The sequence below is a fragment of the Ornithorhynchus anatinus genome, chromosome 2 (genome assembly GCF_004115215.2).
Source record: "Ornithorhynchus anatinus isolate Pmale09 chromosome 2, mOrnAna1.pri.v4, whole genome shotgun sequence".
Classification (NCBI taxonomy): Eukaryota; Metazoa; Chordata; class Mammalia; order Monotremata; family Ornithorhynchidae; genus Ornithorhynchus; species Ornithorhynchus anatinus.
The window spans coordinates 166,353,869-166,373,320 of NC_041729.1; the positions used below are offsets into that span (position 1 = coordinate 166,353,869).

At 52.5% G+C, this 19,452-nt stretch overlaps 1 protein-coding gene across 2 annotated transcripts in view; it reads left to right on the top strand.

Moving 5' to 3' along the window:
- Window positions 1-546: 546 nt before the first annotated feature.
- The window catches only part of LDHB (lactate dehydrogenase B), a 43,429-nt gene continuing 24,523 nt past the window's right edge, over window positions 547-19,452 (top strand). Inside the window, exons 1-2 of one of the 2 annotated variants that reach the window (XM_029058717.2) lie at window positions 547-702; window positions 13,969-14,103. In XM_029058717.2, coding sequence (XP_028914550.1) covers window positions 13,975-14,103 — 129 coding nt within the window. In that variant the 5' untranslated portion in view covers window positions 547-702; window positions 13,969-13,974. The remainder of the gene's footprint in view (window positions 703-13,968; window positions 14,104-19,452) is intronic. The other variant, XM_029058716.1, reaches the window with a different exon arrangement.

Consider the following 19,452-nt stretch of genomic DNA (forward strand, 5'->3'; position numbering starts at 1 on the left):
GGAGGGGATCAGGGGGAAGAGGCTTTGGGGGAGGGATCTTTAGGGGGAGGAAGCTTTGGGAGAAGGGGGCTTTGAGGGAGGGGATGGGGGGAGGAGATCAGGGGGAGGGGATCGGGGATCGGGGGGAGGGGGTTTGGGGGGAAATGATTAGGGGGAGGGGTTTTAGGGGGAGGGGGCTTGGGGGAGAGGGGACCTCGGGGAAGGGGATCAGGGAGAGGGGATCTAGGGGGAGAGGGTTTTGGGGGAGAGGCTTTGCGGGGAGGGGATCGGGCAGAGGGGATCAGAGGGAGGGGATCGGGGGAAGACGCTTTGGGGCAGGGGGCTTTGGGGGAGAGGACCAGGAAGAGACGATCGGGGGAGGGAGCTTTGGGGGGAAGGGACTTGGTGGGGGGGACTTTGGGGAAGGGGATGACGGGGAGGGGATGAGGGGGAAGGGGCTTGGGGGGCAGGGGGCTTTGAGGGAGGGGATCAGAGGGAGAGGAGCGGAGGAGGGGACTTCGGGGGAGGGGATGAGAGGGAGGGGGCTTTAGGGGAGGGAATCAGGGGGAGGAGCATTAGGGGAGGGGTTTCCAAGGCAGCGAAGGGCGCAGTGGCCGGTCCTGTCTGTCCTCCTCCTCCTCCTCGTCCTCCTCCTCGTCCTCCTCCTCCTGACCGACCGGACGGACAGACAGACGGACGGCCCTCGGCCTCTTCCCCTGGCAGGTAGGGAGCAGGCCCGGGGATGGGGATGTCCGAGGATGGAGGGGGGATGGAGGGAGGGGGATGGGAGGATGGGTGGGGGGTGTCCCAGCCACGCGGGAGGGCCGAGGCTGCAGTCGGTCGGTCGTATTTACTGAGCGCTTACCGTGTGCGGAGCGCTGTGCTGCCCGCTTGGGAGAGGACCGTGCGACATTGGGAGTGATAAGAATCCTAATCACGATGGTGCTGTTTGGTAAGCGCTTACTACGTGCCAGGCACCGTCCTAAGCGCTGGGGTGGATCCAAGGTAATCGGACCCAGTCCCTGGCCCCTCCGTCACGGGCTCCAACCCCATTTTCCAGATGAGGGAATTGAGGCCCAGAGGAGGGAACTGATTTGCCCAAGGCCACACAGCTGACAAGTAGCAGGGTCTGGGTTGGAACCCATGGTTAGAACCTGTTTGTCGCCGAATTGTGCTTTCCAAGCGCTTAGTATAGTGCTCAGCGCCAAGTAAGCGCTCAATAAATGCAACTAAATGAATGAAAGAGCCCCTGACCTTATTATTCCCAGGCCCGGGCTCTAGCCCTTACCGTGTGCTACTTACTAAGCGCTTAGCACAGAGCTCTGCATACGGTAAGCGCTCAATAAATACGATCGGATGAATGAATGAATGTGCCAGGTACTGTACCGAGCGCCGGGGTGGATACCAGCCAACCGGGTGGGACCCAGTCCCCTGTCCCACCCTTAATCCCCCTTTTCCTGACTGTGCCCACTGTGGGCAGGGATGGTCTCTATTTGTTGCCGAACTATTCATTCGTTCAGTAGTATTTATTGAGCGCTTACTATGTGCGGAGCACTGTACTAAGCGCTTGGAACGGATAATTCGGCAACAGAGACCATCCCTGCCCACTGACGGGGTTACAGTCTAATCGGGGGAGACAGACGGACAAGACAAGACAACTTAACCACGATAAATAGAATCAAGGGGATGGACACCTCATTAACAAAATATTTCCCAAGCGCTTAATACAGCACTCTGCGCATAGCAAGCGCTCAATAAATACGACTGAACGAACGAATTTTCCAGATGAGGGCACCGAGGCCCAGAGAAGTGAAGTGACTGGCCCAAGGTCGCCCAGCGGACAAGTAGCGGAGTCAGGATTAGAACCCGTGACCTTCTGAATCATTCATTTAATAGTATTTATTGAGTGCTTACTATGTGCAGAGAGCACTGTACTAAGCACTTGGAATGGACAATTCGGCAACAGATAGAGACAATCCCTGCCCATTGACGGGTTTACATCCCAGGGCCTGGGCTCCAGCCACTGCGCCGTGATTCATTCATTCAATCGTATTTATTGAGCGCTTACTATGTGCAGAGCACTGGACTAAGCGCTTGGAACGGACAATTCGGCAACAGATAGAGACGATCCCCGCCCACTGACGGGCTCACAGTCCAAATCCCCCCCAGATTTGGGGGGGAAAGGAAGGGGAGGAGGGGCGGCAAGGTCAGCTGGGGAGGTCAGGCCTCCTCCACCCTGCCCCCTCCCTCTCAGAGCTTGGTGTTTGGGGGGGACCCCCGGCCGGTCACACCTCCACACTCAGGGTCACAAATCCCGGGGTCCTGAAAGGGATCACAAATCCGGGCCCTGGGGGAGGGGAAAAAAACAACACAAAGCTCCCTGTCTCTAGAGCAGATTGTCCTCTCCTAAGTGCTTAGCACAGTGCCCTGCACACAGGAAGAGCTCAATAAATCCGATTGAGTGAATGAACCCAACAGTATGTGTTTGTGGAGTGTGTGTTGAGGGGAGTGTCTGGGCTGGGGATGGAGGGGAGAGGAAATGTCGCGGCATCATATGTATGCATCAGTGTGTGTTTGTGTGTCTCTTTGTATCTGTGTGGGCTGGGGATGAGGGGGAGAGGAAATGTCACTGCCTCTGTGTGTGTTTGTGTGTCTCCGTAGGTATCTATGTGTGTCTGGGCTGGGGAGAGGAAATGTCACAAGAACACGTCTGTGCGCATCTGTACGTGTGTGTGAGAGTGTGTTGTGAGCTGAGGATGTGGAGGAGAGGAAATGTCACAGCATCGTGTGTGTTTGTGTGCCTCTATATCTCTGTGTGTGTCCGGACGGGGGAGGTCGGGGGAGAGGAAATGTCACAGCCCCACCTGTGCAGGTCTGGGTAGGCGCTGGATCTCTGAGAGACACACACCACAACAACCACAACAACACAAGGACCCAAAGGCCTGCAGTTTTCCGTAGATCCCGCAAAGAGGATCTTTGTGGGTGTGTTTGTGTGTCTCTATGTCTCTGTGTGTGTCCGGACGGGGGAGGTCGGGGGAGAGGAAATGTCACAGCCCCACCTGTGCAGGTCTGGGTACGCGCTGGATCTCTGAGAGACACACACCACAACAACCACAACAACACAAGGACCCAACGGGCTGCAGTTTTCCGTAGATCCCGCAAAGAGGATCTTTGTGGGTGTGTGTTTGTGTGTCTCTATGTCTCTGTGTGTGTCCGGACGGGGAAGCCGGGGAAGAGGAAATGTCACAACCCCATCTGTGCCAGTCTGAGTACGCGCTGGATCTCTGAGAGACACACACCATAACAACCACAACAAAACAAGGACCCAAAGGCCTGCAGTTTTCCCCAGATCCCACGGACAAAGAGGATCTTTGTGTGTGGGTGTGGTTGTGTGTTGTGAGACGGGCAAATCTCCCCGAGAAGGGAAACTGTCTTTTCAGGGAGACAAAATGCCCTTTGCCTGGAAGTCCCTTTCCTCTCATTTCATCGTTCATTCATTCAATCGTATTTATTGAGCGCTTACGTGTGCAGAGCTCTGTACTAAGCGCTTGGGAAAATACAATACGGCAACAGAGAGAGCCCATCCCTGCCCACACCGGGGTCACAGTCCAGAGGGGGTTCCTCTCCTCCTCAAATCCCCCTAAATTGCTGCCGTTCTACATATCATGCAGAACGTGTTTTTGCTGTCTGTCTCCCCCTTCTAGACTGTGAGCTCGCTGTGGGCTGGGATTGTCTCTATTTGTTGTTGTGTTGTCCTCTCCCGAGCGCTTAGTACAGTGCTCTGCACGCAGTAAGCGCTCAATAAAATAAAATTGAGTGAATGAATGAGCATGCGGAGAAGCAGCACGGCCCACCAGGTAGATCCTGGGCCTGGGAGGCAGAAGGTCGTGAGGTCTAATCCCGTCTCCGCCACTTGTCTGCTGTGCGACCTTGGGCAAGTCGCTTCACTTCTCAGTTCCCTCATCTGTAAAATGGGGATGGAGACTCGTGAGCCCCGCGTGGGACGGGGACCCGATTTGCTGGGATCCACCACAGCGCTTAGTACAATGCCTGGCACATAGTAAGCGCCTAACAAGTACCATCATTATTATTATTATTATCCTCCCCTCCAGCAAACGTCCTTCTGCAGAAGCCTCTCTCCCTCACCCTCATCCTCCCCCATCTCCTTCCCCATGGCCTAGTGGCTCCAGCCCGGGCCTGGGAGTCAGAAGGTCATGGGTTCTAATCTTGGCTCCTCCACTTGGCTGCTGGGTGACCTTGGGGAAGTCACTTCCCTCATCTGGAAAATGGGGCCTAAGACTGTGAGCCCCACGTGGGACAGGGACTCCCTCTCTTTCTCCCTCCCTCTCCTTTTCTCTCTCCCTCTTCTCTCCCGCTGCATCCTCCGGTGACCTTCCATGTTCCAGAAAATTCTTAAAGAGGAAGGCCCAAATTCCCACCTGGAGAGTGGCAACCCATCCCAAAGATTGGAAAACTAAAACTGGCATTCCAAAGCGGGGCAAGTTTGGGATTCAGTGTAAAAGAGTTCAGAATCCACTTGGGCTGGTCCGGAGGAAAGAAGATTTCAATGTCTCAGCTTGTTTTTGTCCAGTTCCTAATGGATCTTTCTGCCAAGAATAAAATTCACTCAGCCCAGATAATAATAGTGATTTTGGTATTTGTTAAGCTCTTACTATGTGCCAAGCCCTGTTCTAAATACTGAGGTAGATACAAGGAGATCAGGTCGTCCTCTGTGGGGCTCACAGTCTTAGTCCCCATTTTACAGATGAGGTAACTGAGTTGCAGAGAAAAGGAAAAAAAAAGATGGTATTTGTTAAGTGCTTACTATGTGCCAAGCACTGCCCTAAGCTCTCGGGGAGTTACAGGGTCATCAGGTTGTCCCATGTGGTGCTCACGGTCTTCACCCCCATTTTCCTGATGAGGCAACTGAGGCACCGAGAAGTGAAGCGACTTGCCCAGAGTCACCCTGCTGACACGTGGCAGAGGTGGGATTCGAACCCACGACCTCTGACTCCCAAGCCCCCGCTCTTTCCACTGAGCCACGCTGCTTCTCCTCGTGATCTTTTTCCCCAAGATGCAGCAACTTAAGACTGTAAACTCCTCTTCTGGACATTAGTAATCATACTAATAATGGCATTTATTAAGCGCTTACTATGGGCCAAGCACTGTTCTAAGCACTGGGGTAGATACGAGTTAAACGAGGTTGGACAACATCCCCGTCCCACGTGGGTCTCACACTCTCATCCCCATTTCCCAGATGAGGTCGCTGAGGCCCAGAGAAGCGAAGCGACTCACCCAAGGTCACACGGCAGACGTGCGGCGGAGCTGGGATTCTGTGCGACCTCCGTCGAGTCCCTTCACTTCTCCGGGCCTCAGTTCCCTCATCTGGAAAATGGAGATTGACCCGGTGAGTCCCAGGTGGGACAGGGACCGTGTCCAACCTGTTTTGTTTGTATCCATCGAGTGCTTAATACAGCGCCTGGCACGTAGCAAACGCTTAATAAATACCATTTTTTAAAAAAACACACTCAGGTCCTTCTGACTCACGCTTAATAAATAGCATTTAAAAGTGGTAAAATCCGTCTGACGCCCAGGCCCGTGCTCTATCTTTGCTAAGCTCGGCGTGGCTCAGTGGAAAGAGCCCGGGCTTTGGAGTCAGGGCTCATGAGTTCGAATCCCAGCTCTGCCACTTGTCGGCTGTGTGACCGTGGGCGAGTCACTTCACTTCTCTGGGCCTCAGTTCCCTCATCTGTCAAATGGGGATTAAGACTGTGAGCCGCACGTGGGACAACCCGATTCCCCTATGTCTACCCCAGCGCTTAGAACAGTGCTCGGCACATAGTAAGCGCTTAACAGATACCAACATTATTATTATTATTAAGCTCCTCCCGGAGACTGTAATAAGCTCCCCCTCTAGACTCTAGAAGCTCCTTCTGGAGGCTGTAATAAGCTCCCCCTCTAGACTGGAAGTTCTCCCTCCAGGCTGTAAGCTTCTGGGGCGGATTAATAATAATAATAATAATGTTGGTATTTGTTAAGCGCTTACTATGTGCAGAGCACTGTTCTAAGCGCTGGGGGAGATGCAGGGGAAACATGGTTGTCCCACTTGAGGCTCCTCCTCTTAGAGGAGGACGATCGGCTCCTCCTCTAAGAAATGCCTGTTTGGAGCAAGCTATTTCAGCGGTCCCGTGGGAGTTCGGAAGGAAAACTGCAGCGGCAAAGAGACGCAGTCGCCAAGGGAACCCAAGTCACCTGCTTTTCCAAGGGCGTGCGGCTGATGACCTGCGTTTTATTGGAGCAGTCACTGCAGAGGAGTTCAAGCAGCTTGCTCACTCTTTCTACAAATATATAATAATGATAATAATGGTATTTGTTACTACTAATAATAATAATGATGATGACAGAATCTGTTAAGCGCTTACTAGGTGCCGAGCCCCACTAAGCGCTGGGGGAGATACAAGGTCATCAGGTTGTCCCACCTGGGGCTCACAGTCTTCACCCCCAATTTGCTGGCGAGGTCCCTGAGGCCCAGAGAAGTGAAGTGGCTTGCCCAAGGTCACACGGCTCGTCGGTGGCGGAGCCGGGATTAGAACCCACGACCTCTGACTCCCAAGCCCGGGGTCTTGCCACTAAGCCACACACTGTTCTAAGCGTTGGGGTAGATACAAGGTAATCAGGTTGTCCCAGGTGGGGCTCACGGTCTCAATCCCCAGAAAGTAGTAATAATAGTGACGATGGTATCTGTTAAGCGCTTACTATGCGCTAAGCACTGTTCCAAGCACTGGGGTAGATACGAGGGGATCAGGTTGTCCCACATGGGGCTCACAGTCTTCATCCCCATTTGACAGATGAGGTCACTGAGGCCCAGAGAAGTGAAGTGACTTGTCCAAAGCCACACAGCTGACAAGTGGCGGAGGATGGATTAGAACCCACGACCTCTGACTCCCAAGCCCGGGCTCTTTCCACTAAGCCACGCTAAGCGCTTACTATACGCCAGGCACTGTACTAAGCTCTGGGGTAGATACAAGCAAATGGGGTCGGACACAGTCCCTGTCCCACTTGGGGCTCGCAGTCTCCATCCCCATTTTCCGGATGCGGTCACTGAGGCCCAGAGAAGTGAAGTGACTTGCCCAAGGTCACCCAGCAGACGGGTGGCGGAGCCGGGATTGGAACCCGTGACCTTCTGCTGACCATCCCAGGTGTAAAAATACCTTTCTGTTTATCTTTCTGATAGCGTAAGCTCCTTCTGCGGGCAAGGAACGTGTTTTAATCTTGGCAAGCTCCTCGGCCGGTGCACCGCATCACCAGGGCATGCCAGGGGGCAGGGCGGCCTAGTGGCTAGAGCATGAGCCTCGGAGCCACAAGGACCTGGGTTCTAATCCCGGCTCCGCCACTTGTCTGCTGTGCGACCTTGGGGAAGTCGCTTCACTTCTCTGGGCCTCAGTTCCCTCCCCTAGAAAATAGGGAGTGAGACGGTGAGCCCAGTGTGGGACAGGGGCCGTGTCCAACCTCATTAGCTTGTCTCTACCCCAGCGCTTAGAACAGTGCTTGGCACAGGGCAAACGCTTAACAAATACCGTCATTATGATCGTCTGCTGTGTGTGACCTTGGGCAAGTCACTTAGACCGTGCGCCCGTCAAAGGGCGGGGACCGTCTCTATCTGTTGCCGATTTGTCCATTCCAAGCGCTTAGTCCAGTGCTCTGCACGTAGTAGGCGCTCAATAAATACTATTGAATGAGTGAACTTCACTGCTCTGGGCCTCAGTTCCCTCATCTGCAAAATGGGGATGAAGAGTGAGAGCCCCATGTGGGACAGGGGCTGATTAACGTATCTACCCCAGTGCTTAGAAGAGTGCTTGGCACATGGCAAGCTCTTAATAAGAACTATAATAATAATTCTTCTTATTATTAAATGCTCCTTCCTCCCCCTGCTTCTTCCCACTTTCTTCCTCCTTCGGCAACCTCCCGGCTCCCTCCCCATTTCCTCCTCCTTCTGCCTCCTCCTCCTCCTCCTCGTTTTTCCTCCTCTCCCCCTCCTTCCACAACGGACCAATTAATCAGCGGTATTTATTGAGCGCTTACTATGTGCAGAGCACTGTGTTAAGGGAAGCAATGTGGTTTAGAGGCAAGAGCGAGAACTTGGGAGTCAGAAGATGTGGGTTCTAATCCCGGCTCCGCCACTTGTCTGCTGTGCCACCTTGGGCAAACCGCTTCACCTCTCTGGGCCTCAGTTCCCTCATGTGGAAAATGGGGATGAAGACTGGGAGCCCCACGTGGGCCAACCTGATGACCTTGCATCTCCCCCAGCGCTTAGAACAGTGCTTGTCACAGAGTAAGTGCTTAACAAATCCCATCATTGTTTATTTAATTATTAAGTGCCTGGGAGAGTACAACGGATCCTCTTCCTCCTCCTCCTCCTCTTTCTCCTTCTTTTCTTCCTTTTTCTCCTCCTCCTCCTTTTCCTCTTCCTCCTCCTCCTCCTCTTTCTCCTTCTTTTCCTCCTTTTTCTCCTCCTCCTCCTTTTCCTCTTCCTCCTCCACTTCCTCCTCCTCTTTCTCCTCCTCCTCCTTTTCTTCTTCCTCCTCCTCCTCCTTTTCCTCTTCCTCCTCCACTTCCTCCTCCTCCTCCTCCTTTTCCTCTTCCTGTGCCTCAGCGGAAAGAGCCCGGCCTTGGGAGTCAGAAGTCATGGCTTCGAATCCCGGCTCTGCCGCTTGTCAGCTGTGTGACTGTGGGCGAGTCACTTCGCTTCTCTGGGCCTCAGTGACCTCATCTGTAAAATGGGGATTAACTGTGAGCCTCACGTGGGACGACCTGACGACCCTGGATCTACCCCAGCGCTTAGAACAGTGCTCTGCACATAGTAAGCGCTTAACAAATACCAACATTATTATTTCTCCTCCTTTTCCTCCTTTTCCTTCTCCTCCTCCTCCTCCTCCTTTTCCTCTTCCTCCTCCACTTCCTCTTCCTTTTTCTCCTTGCTCTTCTTCCTCTTCCTCAAGCAGTGTAGCAAGATTCATTCACTCATTCAATCGTATTTACTGAGCCCTCACTGTGTGCAGAGCATTTTTACTAAGTGCTTGGAAAATAAAATATGGCGACAGGGACAATCTCTACCCAACAGCGAGCTCACGGTCTAGAAGGGGGGAGACAGTCAATAAAACAAGTAGATGGGCATCAGTAGCATCAAAATAAAGAGAATTATAGATATACGCATCAGCAATAAAATAAATAGAATAATAAATATGTACCTATAGACACAAGGGCTGTGGGGCGGAGAGGGGGGTAGAACGGAGGGAGGGAGTCGGGGCCATGGGGAGGGGAAGGGGAGCGGAGGGAGAGGGGGGCATCAGTCTGGGATGTGATTCTATCCGGTCTGGGGCGTCTCATTGGTTGGAAAAGGTGAAATTGGGCAGCGGCCCGTGTTTCTCGAAGCCCGAGTTCAGTTTACGTAACGCTGGGCAACCAGGGCTGGCCCCAAACCAGGAGGGAACCTTAGCCAACTCACGAGTTTTTCCCAGAGTCCGAGAGACAACATTCGCTATCACGTAGCCGCGGCCCTTCTGGGTTCTAATCCAGCTCTGCTCTGTGACCTTGGCTGTGTCACTTCTCTGGACCTCAGTCTCCCCCACTTGTCTGCTGGGTGACCCTGGGCCAGTCGCTTCACTTCCCTGGGCCTCCGTTCCCTCCTCTGGAAAACGGGGACGGAGACTGGGAGCCCCAGGCGGGGCAGGGACTGCGTTCAATCCGATTTGCGTCTATTCGCCCCAGCGCTTAGTACGGTGCCTTGCACGTAGTAAGCACTTTACAAATATCATAATGGTAATAATAATCGGGACAAGGGCTCCTCCACACAGCTTGCTGTTTGAGAGGATTTTACCTAACTTTACCCGGAATTTGTCATTTGTTCTTTGGTTTTTCACCAGAGAAGCCACGTTGCCTAGCGGATTGAGCACGGGCCTGGGGTTCTAATCCCGGCCCTGCCATTCGTCTGCTGTGTGACCTTGAGCAAGTCACTTCACTTCTCTGGGCCTCGGTTCCCTCATCTGGAAAATGGGGATGGAGACTGGGAGCCCCATATGGGACAGGGACTGGGCCCAACCTGATTAGCTTGTAGCTACCCCAGCGCTTAGAACAGTGCCTGGCACATAGTAAGCGCTTAACCAATAGCATAAAAAAAAAAGCCTCCCAACCAAACAAACCTCCAGGCCTTTCCCACTCTGGAAGCTCACATCCCAGCTGGGGAGAAGCCAGGCCGGTGCAGGGAGATCAGTCAAGGGTTATCTATTAAGCGCTTACTGTGTGAGCGCTTCCTCATAATTGTGGTACTGGTTATAATAATAATAATAATAATAATAATGTTGGTATTTGTTAAGCGCTTACTATGTGCAGAGCACGGTTCTAAGCGCTGGGGTAGACACAAGGGAATCAGGTTGTCCCACGTTGGGCTCCCAGTCTTCATCCCCATTTTCCAGATGAGGTCACTGAGGCCCAGAGAAGTGAAGTGACTTGCCCCAAGTCACACACCTGCCAAGTGGCAGAGCTGGGATTCGAACCCATGATCTCTGACTCCAGAGCCCGTGCTCTTTCCACGGAGCCACGCTGCTTCTCACTGGTTATGTACTTACTAGGCACCGTACTAAGCCCTGGGGTGGATCCAAGCAAATCGGGTTGGACCCGGTCCCCGGCCCACGTGGGGCTCGCCGTCTCAATCCCCATTTCCCAGATGAGGTCACTGAGGCCCAGAGAAGTGAAGCAACTTGCCCGAGGTCACGCAGCAGACAAGAGGCGGAGCCGGGATTAGAACCCATGACCTTCTGAGTCCTGGGCCTGTGCCCTATCCGCTACTCCATGCTCTTTCTCTTTTCTTGGGAGAGTCCAAAATAGTAGAGTTGATAAACAAGTTCCCCGCCCACAACGAGCTTGTGTCTCTGGTAATGGACCCCACTCACACTGTGTTATTATTATTATTATTGTTGTTATTGTATTTGTTAAGCGCTCACTTTGTGCCAGGCACTGTCCTAAGCGCTGGGATGAATACCCGCAAATGGGGACGGGCGCAGTCCCCGTCCCACACGGGGCTCACGGGCTCGATCCCCACTTTACCGAGGAGGGAACTGAGGCCCAGAGAAGTGAAGTGACTTGCTCAAGGTCGCCCAGCAGACAGGTGGGGGAGCCGGGATTCGAACCCACGACCTTCTGACTACCAGGCCCGGGCTCTACCCACTACGCCATGATGCAGTAGAGAAGCAGCGTGGCTCAGTGGCAAGAGCCCGGGCTTGGGAGTCAGAGGTCACGGGTTCTCATCCCGGCTCCGCCACTTGTCAGCTGTGGGACTTTGGGCAAGTCTATTCACTTCTCTGGGCCTCAGTTCCCTCATCTGGAAAATGGGGATGAAGACTGGGAGCCCCACGAGGGCCAACCTGATCACCTTGTATTCCCCCCAGCGCTTAGAACAGTGCTTTGCACATAGTAAGCGCTTAACAAATGCCAACATTATTATTATGCTTTTTTTGTGTCTGCTTCACAACTAATCCCTGGCAGGCAGAGAACGCTTCAAGACGACCGGATCTTAGCCTCCTCTAGCTGACGTTTGAAAAAATGAATAGAGCCTCTCAATCTCCATCGAATAATGATAATGATGGTATTTGTTAAGCGCCTACTATGTGCAGAGCACCGTTCTAAGCGCTGGGGGAGATCCGGGGTCATCGGGTTGTCCCCCGTGGGGCTCCCGGTCTTCATCCCCATTTGACAGAGGAGGGAACTGAGGCACAGAGAAGTGAAGTGACTTGCCCAAAGTCACACAGCTGACATTGTGCGGAGCACTCTACTAAGAGCTTGGGGGAGGACGATAATCATAATAATAATTATGGTATTTGTTAAGCGCCTACTACGTGCCGGACACTGTACTAAGCACCGGGGTGGGTACAAGCAAATGGGGTTGGACACAGTCCCTGTCCCACGTAGAGCTCACCGGCTCAATCCCCATTTTCCAGATGAGGGAACTGAGGCCCAGAGAAGGGAAGCGACTTGCCCAAGGTCACACAGCAGACAAGTGGGGGAGGCGGGATTAATAATAATAATAATAATAATGTTGGTATTTGTTAAGCGCTTACTATGTGCAGAGCACCGGGGTAGATACAGGGTCATCAGGTCGTCCCACGTGAGGCTCACAGTTAATGCCCATTTGACAGACGAGGTAACTGAGGCACAGAGAAGTGAAGTGACTCGCCCACAGTCACACAGCTGACAAGTGGCAGAGCCGGGAGTCGAACCCATGACCTCTGACCTCGAAGCCCGGGCTCTTTCCACTGAGCCACGCTGCTTCCCTGGATTAGAACCCTGGACCTTCTGACTCCCAGGCCCGGGCTCTCTATCCACTATTCCATGCTTCTTCCTTATAACATTAAAACACATTCATTCATTCAATCCTATTTACCGAGCGCTTACTATGTGCAGAACACTGTACTAAGCACTTGGAACGTACGATTCGGCAACAGATAGAGACGATCCCTGCCCGACGACGGATTCCCTGCCCACCGGGAGCTTACGGTCTAGAGGACGAGCTACTTCAAGGACGACTCTTGGGCAGGGGGTCGTTCGTTCATTCAGCCGTCTTTATTGAGCACTTAATTGGGTGCAGAGCACTGTACTGAGCGCTCGGGAGAGGATAATAGAACAATAAACGGACAATTCCCAACCACAGCGAGTTTGCAGAATGTTCCAAAATCTTTCCGTCCATCCTCTGGACGTTTCACCATCGACGGTCCTTCCTGTGTGGAGAAGCAGCGGGGGTTAGTGGACAGAACACGGACTCGGGAGTCAGAGGTCGTGGGTTCTAATCCCGGCTCCGCCCCTCGTCTGCCGCGTGACCTTGGGCGAGCCGCTTCACTTCTCCGTGCCTCACTTCCCTCATCTGGAAAATGGGGATTAAGACTGCGAGCCCCAAGTGGGACAACGTGATTATCCTGTATCTACCCCAGAGCTTAGAACAGTGCTTGGCACATAGTAAGGGCTTAATAAATACCACAGTAAAAATAATAACGAGAGGGGGAGGGGGGAAACAGAGACTCAGGTCTTCTAGCAGTTGGATTTGGGGCCGAAAGAGGATTTTTAGATCATTCCCCAGAAATTGCGTATGTATCTATGATTCTATTTGTCTATTTTGATGGTATTGATGCCTACTTGTTTAGTTTTGTTGTCCGCCTCCCCCTTTTAGGCTGTGAGCCCGTTGTTGGGCAGGGATTGTGGCTCAGTGGAAAGAACCCGGGCTTGGGAGTCAGGGGTCGTGGGTTCGAATCCCGGCTCTGCCCCTGGGCAGCGGTGTGACTGTGGGCAAGACACTTCCCTTCTCTGGGCCTCAGTGACCTCATCTGGAAAATGGGGATTGAGACCGTGAGCCTCACGTGGGACAACCTGATGACCCTGGATCTCCCCCAGCGCTTAGAACAGTGCTCTGCACATAGTAAACGCTTAACAAATACCAACATTATTATTATTATTGTCTCTCTTGCCGAATTAAGAGCCCGGGCCTAGGAGCCAGAGGTCACGGGTTCTAATCCCGGCTCCGCCACTTGTCTGCTGTGTGACTTTGGGCAAGTCACTTCACTTCTCTGGGCCTCAGTTACCTCATCTGTAAAATGGGGATTAAGACTGTGAGCCTCAAGTGGGACAACCTAATGACCTTGTATCTCCCCCAGCGCTTAGAACAGTGCTCGGCACATAGTAAGCGCTCAGTAAGCGCTCAATAAATCGGATCGCACTGAATGAATGAACGAAAGCTTCCATCCATCCGTGGGATTTACTGAGCGCTTACTTTGAGCAGAGCACCGTACTGAGTGGTTAGGAGAGGACGATAGTCTCTATCTGTTACCGATTTGTCCGTTCCGAGCGCTTAGTACGGTGCCCTGCACCTAGTAAGCGCTCAATAAATACTATTGAATGAACGAATGAATGTCGATAGAACATTAACCCCTTTACCTCTGGTTGCAGAGCATAATGGCATCCCTCAAAGAGAAACTCATCGCCCCGGTGGCGGAGGAGGCGTCCACCTCGCCCAACAATAAGATCACCGTGGTGGGAGTTGGGCAAGTTGGTATGGCCTGTGCCATCAGCATCCTGGGAAAGGTAGGTAGCCCCGGTGGCTAGCGCGGGCCACGGCTTCGGGCCAACTCGCCCGGGCCTTGGGGGATAGGGAGGAGCCAGGCGGCGACTAATAATTGCGACGCTGGTTAAGCGCCAGTCGGAGGTCATGGGTTCTAATCCCCTTTTCCCTCTGCTCCCTCTACCCCCTTCACCTCTCCGCAGCTAAACCCTCTTCTCCCCCCTCTCCCTCCGCTCCTCCGCCTCTCCCGTCCCCTCCCTCGCACCCGTACTGGTCCTCTCGACCGTCTAGATCTTCATCACCCTATTTATTTTGATTAATGAGATGTGCATCGCCTCGATTCGATTTATCTGCTATTGTTTTAATGAGACGTTCTTCCCCTCGATTCTATCTATCGCCATCGTTCTCGTCCGTCCGTCTCCCCCGACGAGACCGTGAGCCCGTCGGAGGGCGGGGACCGTCTCTATCTGTTGCCGATCTGTCCGCTCCAGGCGCTTCGTCCAGTGCTCTGCGCATAGTAAGCGCTCAGTAAATACTATTGAATGAATGAATCATCCCGGCTCCGCCACTTGTCAGCCGGGTGACTTTGGGCAAGTCGCTTCACTGCTCTGTGCCTCAGTTCCCTCATCCTTAAAATGGTGATGAGGACTGTGAGCCCCACGGGGGACGACCCGATTACCTTGCATTTACCCCAGCGCTTAGAACAGTGCTTGGGCTCCTAGTGAGCGCTTAACAAATACCACCATCATCATCAAAAGGCTTTGAAGCGGGGGAGAGGAATTGTCTGTGTGTCACACAAGGGATAACCTCTTGTGGGACAAGGGACTGTGTCCAACCTGATTATCTTGTCACTGCCCCCAGTGTTTAGGACAGCGCCTGGCACATAGCCCCTTCCCCTCCCCGTAGCACTTGTGTATATTTGTATATATTATTTATTACTCTATTTCACTGATAATGTGTATACAGCGTGGCTCAGTGGAAAGTGCCCGGGCTTGGGAGTCAGAGGTCATGGGTTCGACTCCCGGCTCTGCCACTTGTCGGCTGTGTGACTGTGGGCGAGTCACTTCGCTTCTCTGTGCCTCAGTTACCTCGTCTGTAAAATGGGGATTAACTGTGAGCCTCACGGGGGACAACGTGATATGCCTGTATCTACCCCAGAGCTTAGAACAGTGCTCGGCACACAGGAAGCGCTTAACAAACACCAACGTTATTATTATTATCTGTAATCCTATTTATTTTGATGGCATTGACGCCTGACTACTTGTTTCGTTTTGTTGTCCGTCTCCCCCCTTCTAGACCGGGAGCCCGTTGTCGGGCGGGGATTGTCTCTATCTGTTGCCCAGTTGTACATTCCAAGAGTTTAGTACAGTGCTCTGCACACAGTAAGCGCTCAATAAATACAACTGAATGAAAGAATGAATGAAGTACCACCGTTCTCACTGTTATATAATTTGTATCTAAATCGCAGTTAAAGAAGTGATGATGACATAACTACTGATCTTTCCCATCTTTTTCACCGTTTAATCTTTAATCTTTCTAGTCTTTTTAATCAGTCAATCAATCAATCGAGCACCTTGGCCTAGGGAATAAAGCACGGCCCCCGGAGTCGAAAGGACCTGGGTTCTAATCCCAGTTCCGCCTTCGTTCGTTCATCCTATCGTGTAAATGGAATACGACGATCGCGGCGGTCAAATGGCGGAGGCGGGATTGGAACCCATGACCTTCTGACTCCAGGCCCGGGCTCTACCCACACCTCAAGATCCTCCAGTGGTTGCCCATCCCACCTCCGCCCCAGACAGAAAGGCCTTCCCGTTCCAAGTGGCGGAGGCGGGATTGGAACCCATGACCTTCTGACTCCAGGCCCGGGCTCTGCCCACACCTCAAGATCTCCCAGTGGTTGCCCATCCCACCTCCGCCCCAGACAGAAAGGCCTTCCCGTTCCAAGTGGCGGAGGCGGGATTGGAACCCATGACCTCTGACTCCCAGGCCCGGGCTCTAGCCACAACGCCACGCTCAGGGTTATGTTTCTGGGGAGGGAGCCCGTTTTCTGGTTTATTTCCTCTCATTCCCGTGCTCTCTACGGTGCAGGCGATAAAGCGAGCTTTCTCCTCCGCTGAGCACACGCTACTTCTTTGTGTTGGCAGCCGGGCGGTCGATCGGTGCCAGGGGGGTTTGGGGCGGACAATTCTTGTGTGGGTATTTTTAATCTTCCCGAGGCTTAAGGTATAAATCCAGAATCTTCTCCGCGACAGCTGGGAGGGTGGACACGGTGGCCTAGCGGAAAAAACCCGGCTCTGGGACTCGAGGGGACCCGGATCCTAATCCCTCGCCCGTCTGGGTGACCTTGGGCAAGTCGCTTCACCTCTCTGAGCCTCGGTGTCCACGTCTGTAAAACGGGGATTTTAAAGCCGCGTCCGTCCTGCAGAAACGGTGAGCCCCACGTGGGACAGGGACAGTGTCCAGGCTGGTGATCTCGAATCTACCCCAGCGCTTAGTACAGTCCTCGGCACATAGTTGTTGAACACGTACTGGGAGTGGGATACTGTACTAAGCACTTATGAGTACTTAACAAATACCTGAATTATTATTATTATTATTATTATATTAAGCACTTGGGAGAGTATGGCATTTGTGAAACACTTCCTATGTGGAAAGAGCCCGGGCTTGGGAGTCAGCGGTCACGGGTTCGAATCCCGGCTCCGCCACTCGGCAGCTGTGTGACCGTGGGCGAGTCGCTTCGCTTCTCCGTGCCTCAGTTCCCTCATCTGGAAAATGGGGACTAACTGGGAGCCTCACGTGGGACGACCCGATGACCCTGTATCTCCCCCCAGCGCTTAGAACAGTGCTCTGCACATAGTAAGCGCTTAACAGATACCAACATTATTATTACGTGCCAAGCACTGGACTAAGCACTGGGGCAGATACAAGATAATCAGGTCAGACACATTTCTTTTCCCACGGTCTAAAAAGGTGGGAGAACAAGTCTTTAACCCCCACTTTACATGTGAAGAAACTAAGGCCCAGAAAGGTAAAGTGACTTGACCAAGCTCTTACGGCAGGCACGTGGCTGTGTGACTGTGGGCAAGTCACTCCACTTCTCTGTACCTCACTTATCTCATCTGTAAAATGGGGATTGAGACTGTGAGCCTCGCGGGGGCCAACCTGATGACCCTATATCCCCCCCAGCGCTTAGAACAGTACTCTGCACAAAGTAAGCGCTTAACAAATACCAACATTATTATTATTATTGTTATTAAATGCTTAGTACAGTGGTCTGCACACAGTAAGCACTCAATAAATACTATTGATTGATTGATTGATTGATAGAATTATTGGGCTTGATTCTCCCATCCAAGTCCAGGAGGGCAGAGTAACATCCCAGAGGGGAAAGGGGGATGAGAGACAAGCTTCCCTCTCCTCCTCTCCCTCCTGACTCCCGCCACCCCTCCACGGCCCTCCTGCCCCTTTGCCTCCTTCCCCCACCTCCTGCTCACGACCACCCCTCCTTCCACTCTCCCTTCCTCTCCCCCTCTCCCCCTTCTGCCTCCCTTCTGCCCCCTCCTCTTCCTCCTCCTCTTTCTTCTACTTTATTCATTCAGTCGTATTTATTGAGCACTTACTGTGTGCAGAGCACTGTACTAAGCACTTGGGAAAGCACAATGCAACAATGAACAGTGACATTCCCTGCCTGCAGTAAGCTTCTTCTTCTTTCTTCTCTTTCCCCTCCTTCTTTCTTCTCCTTCTTCTGCTTCTCCTCCTCCTCCCTTTCCATCTTCTCTTTCTCCTCCTCCTCCTCCTCCTTCTTCTCCTTCTTCTTCTTTCTTCTTCTCCTTCTCCTTCTCCTCTTCCTCCTTCTCCTCCTCTTCTTTCTTCTTCTCCTTCTTCCCTTTCTTGTCCTCCTCCTCCTCCTCCTCTTTCTTCTTCTTCTTCCCTTTCTCCTCCTCCTCCTCCTTCCCCTTCTTCTTTTTCTCCTCCTTCTTCTTTTTCTCCTCCTCCTTCTCCTTCCCCTTCTTCTTTTTCTCCTTCTTCTCTTTCTTCTCCTCCTCCTCCTTCTTTTTCTTCTTCTCTTTCTCTTTCTCCTCCTTTGCCTTCCTTCTCCTTTTTCTTCTCCTCCTTCTTCTCCGTCTTTTCTTCTTTTCTTTCTCCTCCTCCTCCTTCTTCTTCTCCTTCTTCTCTTTCTTCTTCTCCTCCTCCTCCTCCTTCTCCTTTTTCCCTTTCTTTTCCTCCTTCACCTTCACCTCCTCCTTCTTCTTTCTCTCCTTCTCCTTCTTCTCTTTCTCCTCCTCCTTCTCTTCCTCCTCCTTCTTTCTTCTTCTCTTTCTCCTTCTTCCCCTTCTTTCTTCTCCTCCTCCTCTTCTGCCTTCTTCTTTTTTCTTCTCCTTTTCTCTTCTCCTCCTTCTCCTTCTTCTTTTCCCAAGCACTGTTGTAAGCGCTGGTGAAATACAAGCTCATCAAGTTGGACAGTATCCCACATGGGCCTCACAGTCTTCATCCCCATTTCCCAGATGAGGTCACGGAGGCCGAGAGAAGTGAAGTGTCTTGCCCAGGGCCACACAGCAGTCGAGGGGTGGACGCTGAGTACAGTCCACAGTGGGAGCTCAGTAAATACCTTCCCTGCTACTAGGAGACCGTGAGCCTCGTGTGGGACGGGGACTGTGCCCGATCTGATCGGAGAAGCAGCGTGGCTCAGGGGCAAGACCCGGGCTTGGGAGTCAGAGGTCGTGGGTTCTAATCCCGGCTCCGCCCCTTTCCGCTGTGTGACTTTGGTCACTTCACTTCTCTGGGCCTCAGTTCCCTCACCTGTAAAATGGGGATGAAGACTGGGAGCCCCACGTGGGACAACCTGATGACCTTGTGTCTGCTCCAGTGCTTAGAAAAGTGCTTGGCACATAGTAACCACCAAATAAATACCATTATTATTATTATTATTATCTTATGTGTACCCCAGTCCTCGGCCCAAGTAACTAAGCACTGTAACAAATACCTCAATCACTATGATGGAGAAAGGCGTCGAGAAGCAGCATGGTCTAGTGGATAGAGCCTGGGCTTGGGAGTCAATAGGACTTGGGTTCTAATCCCGGCTCTTCCCCTTGTCTGCTGTGTGACCTTGGGCAAGTCCCTTCTCTGGACCTCAATTTAAAATGGGGGTGAAGACTGTGAGTCCCACGTGGGACAGGGACTGTGGTCAACCTGATATTTAGCATGGCATAGTGGATAGAGCCCGGATCTGGCAGTCAGAAGGTCGTGGGTTCTAATCCCTGGTCCTGCTTATCATTATTATCCAATCACGTAGAATAAAGCAGGATCAGAGCTGAACGGAAAACCCCCGAGGGCTTACTGCTTTCTCTCCTAGCGTATTTCTCATAATAATA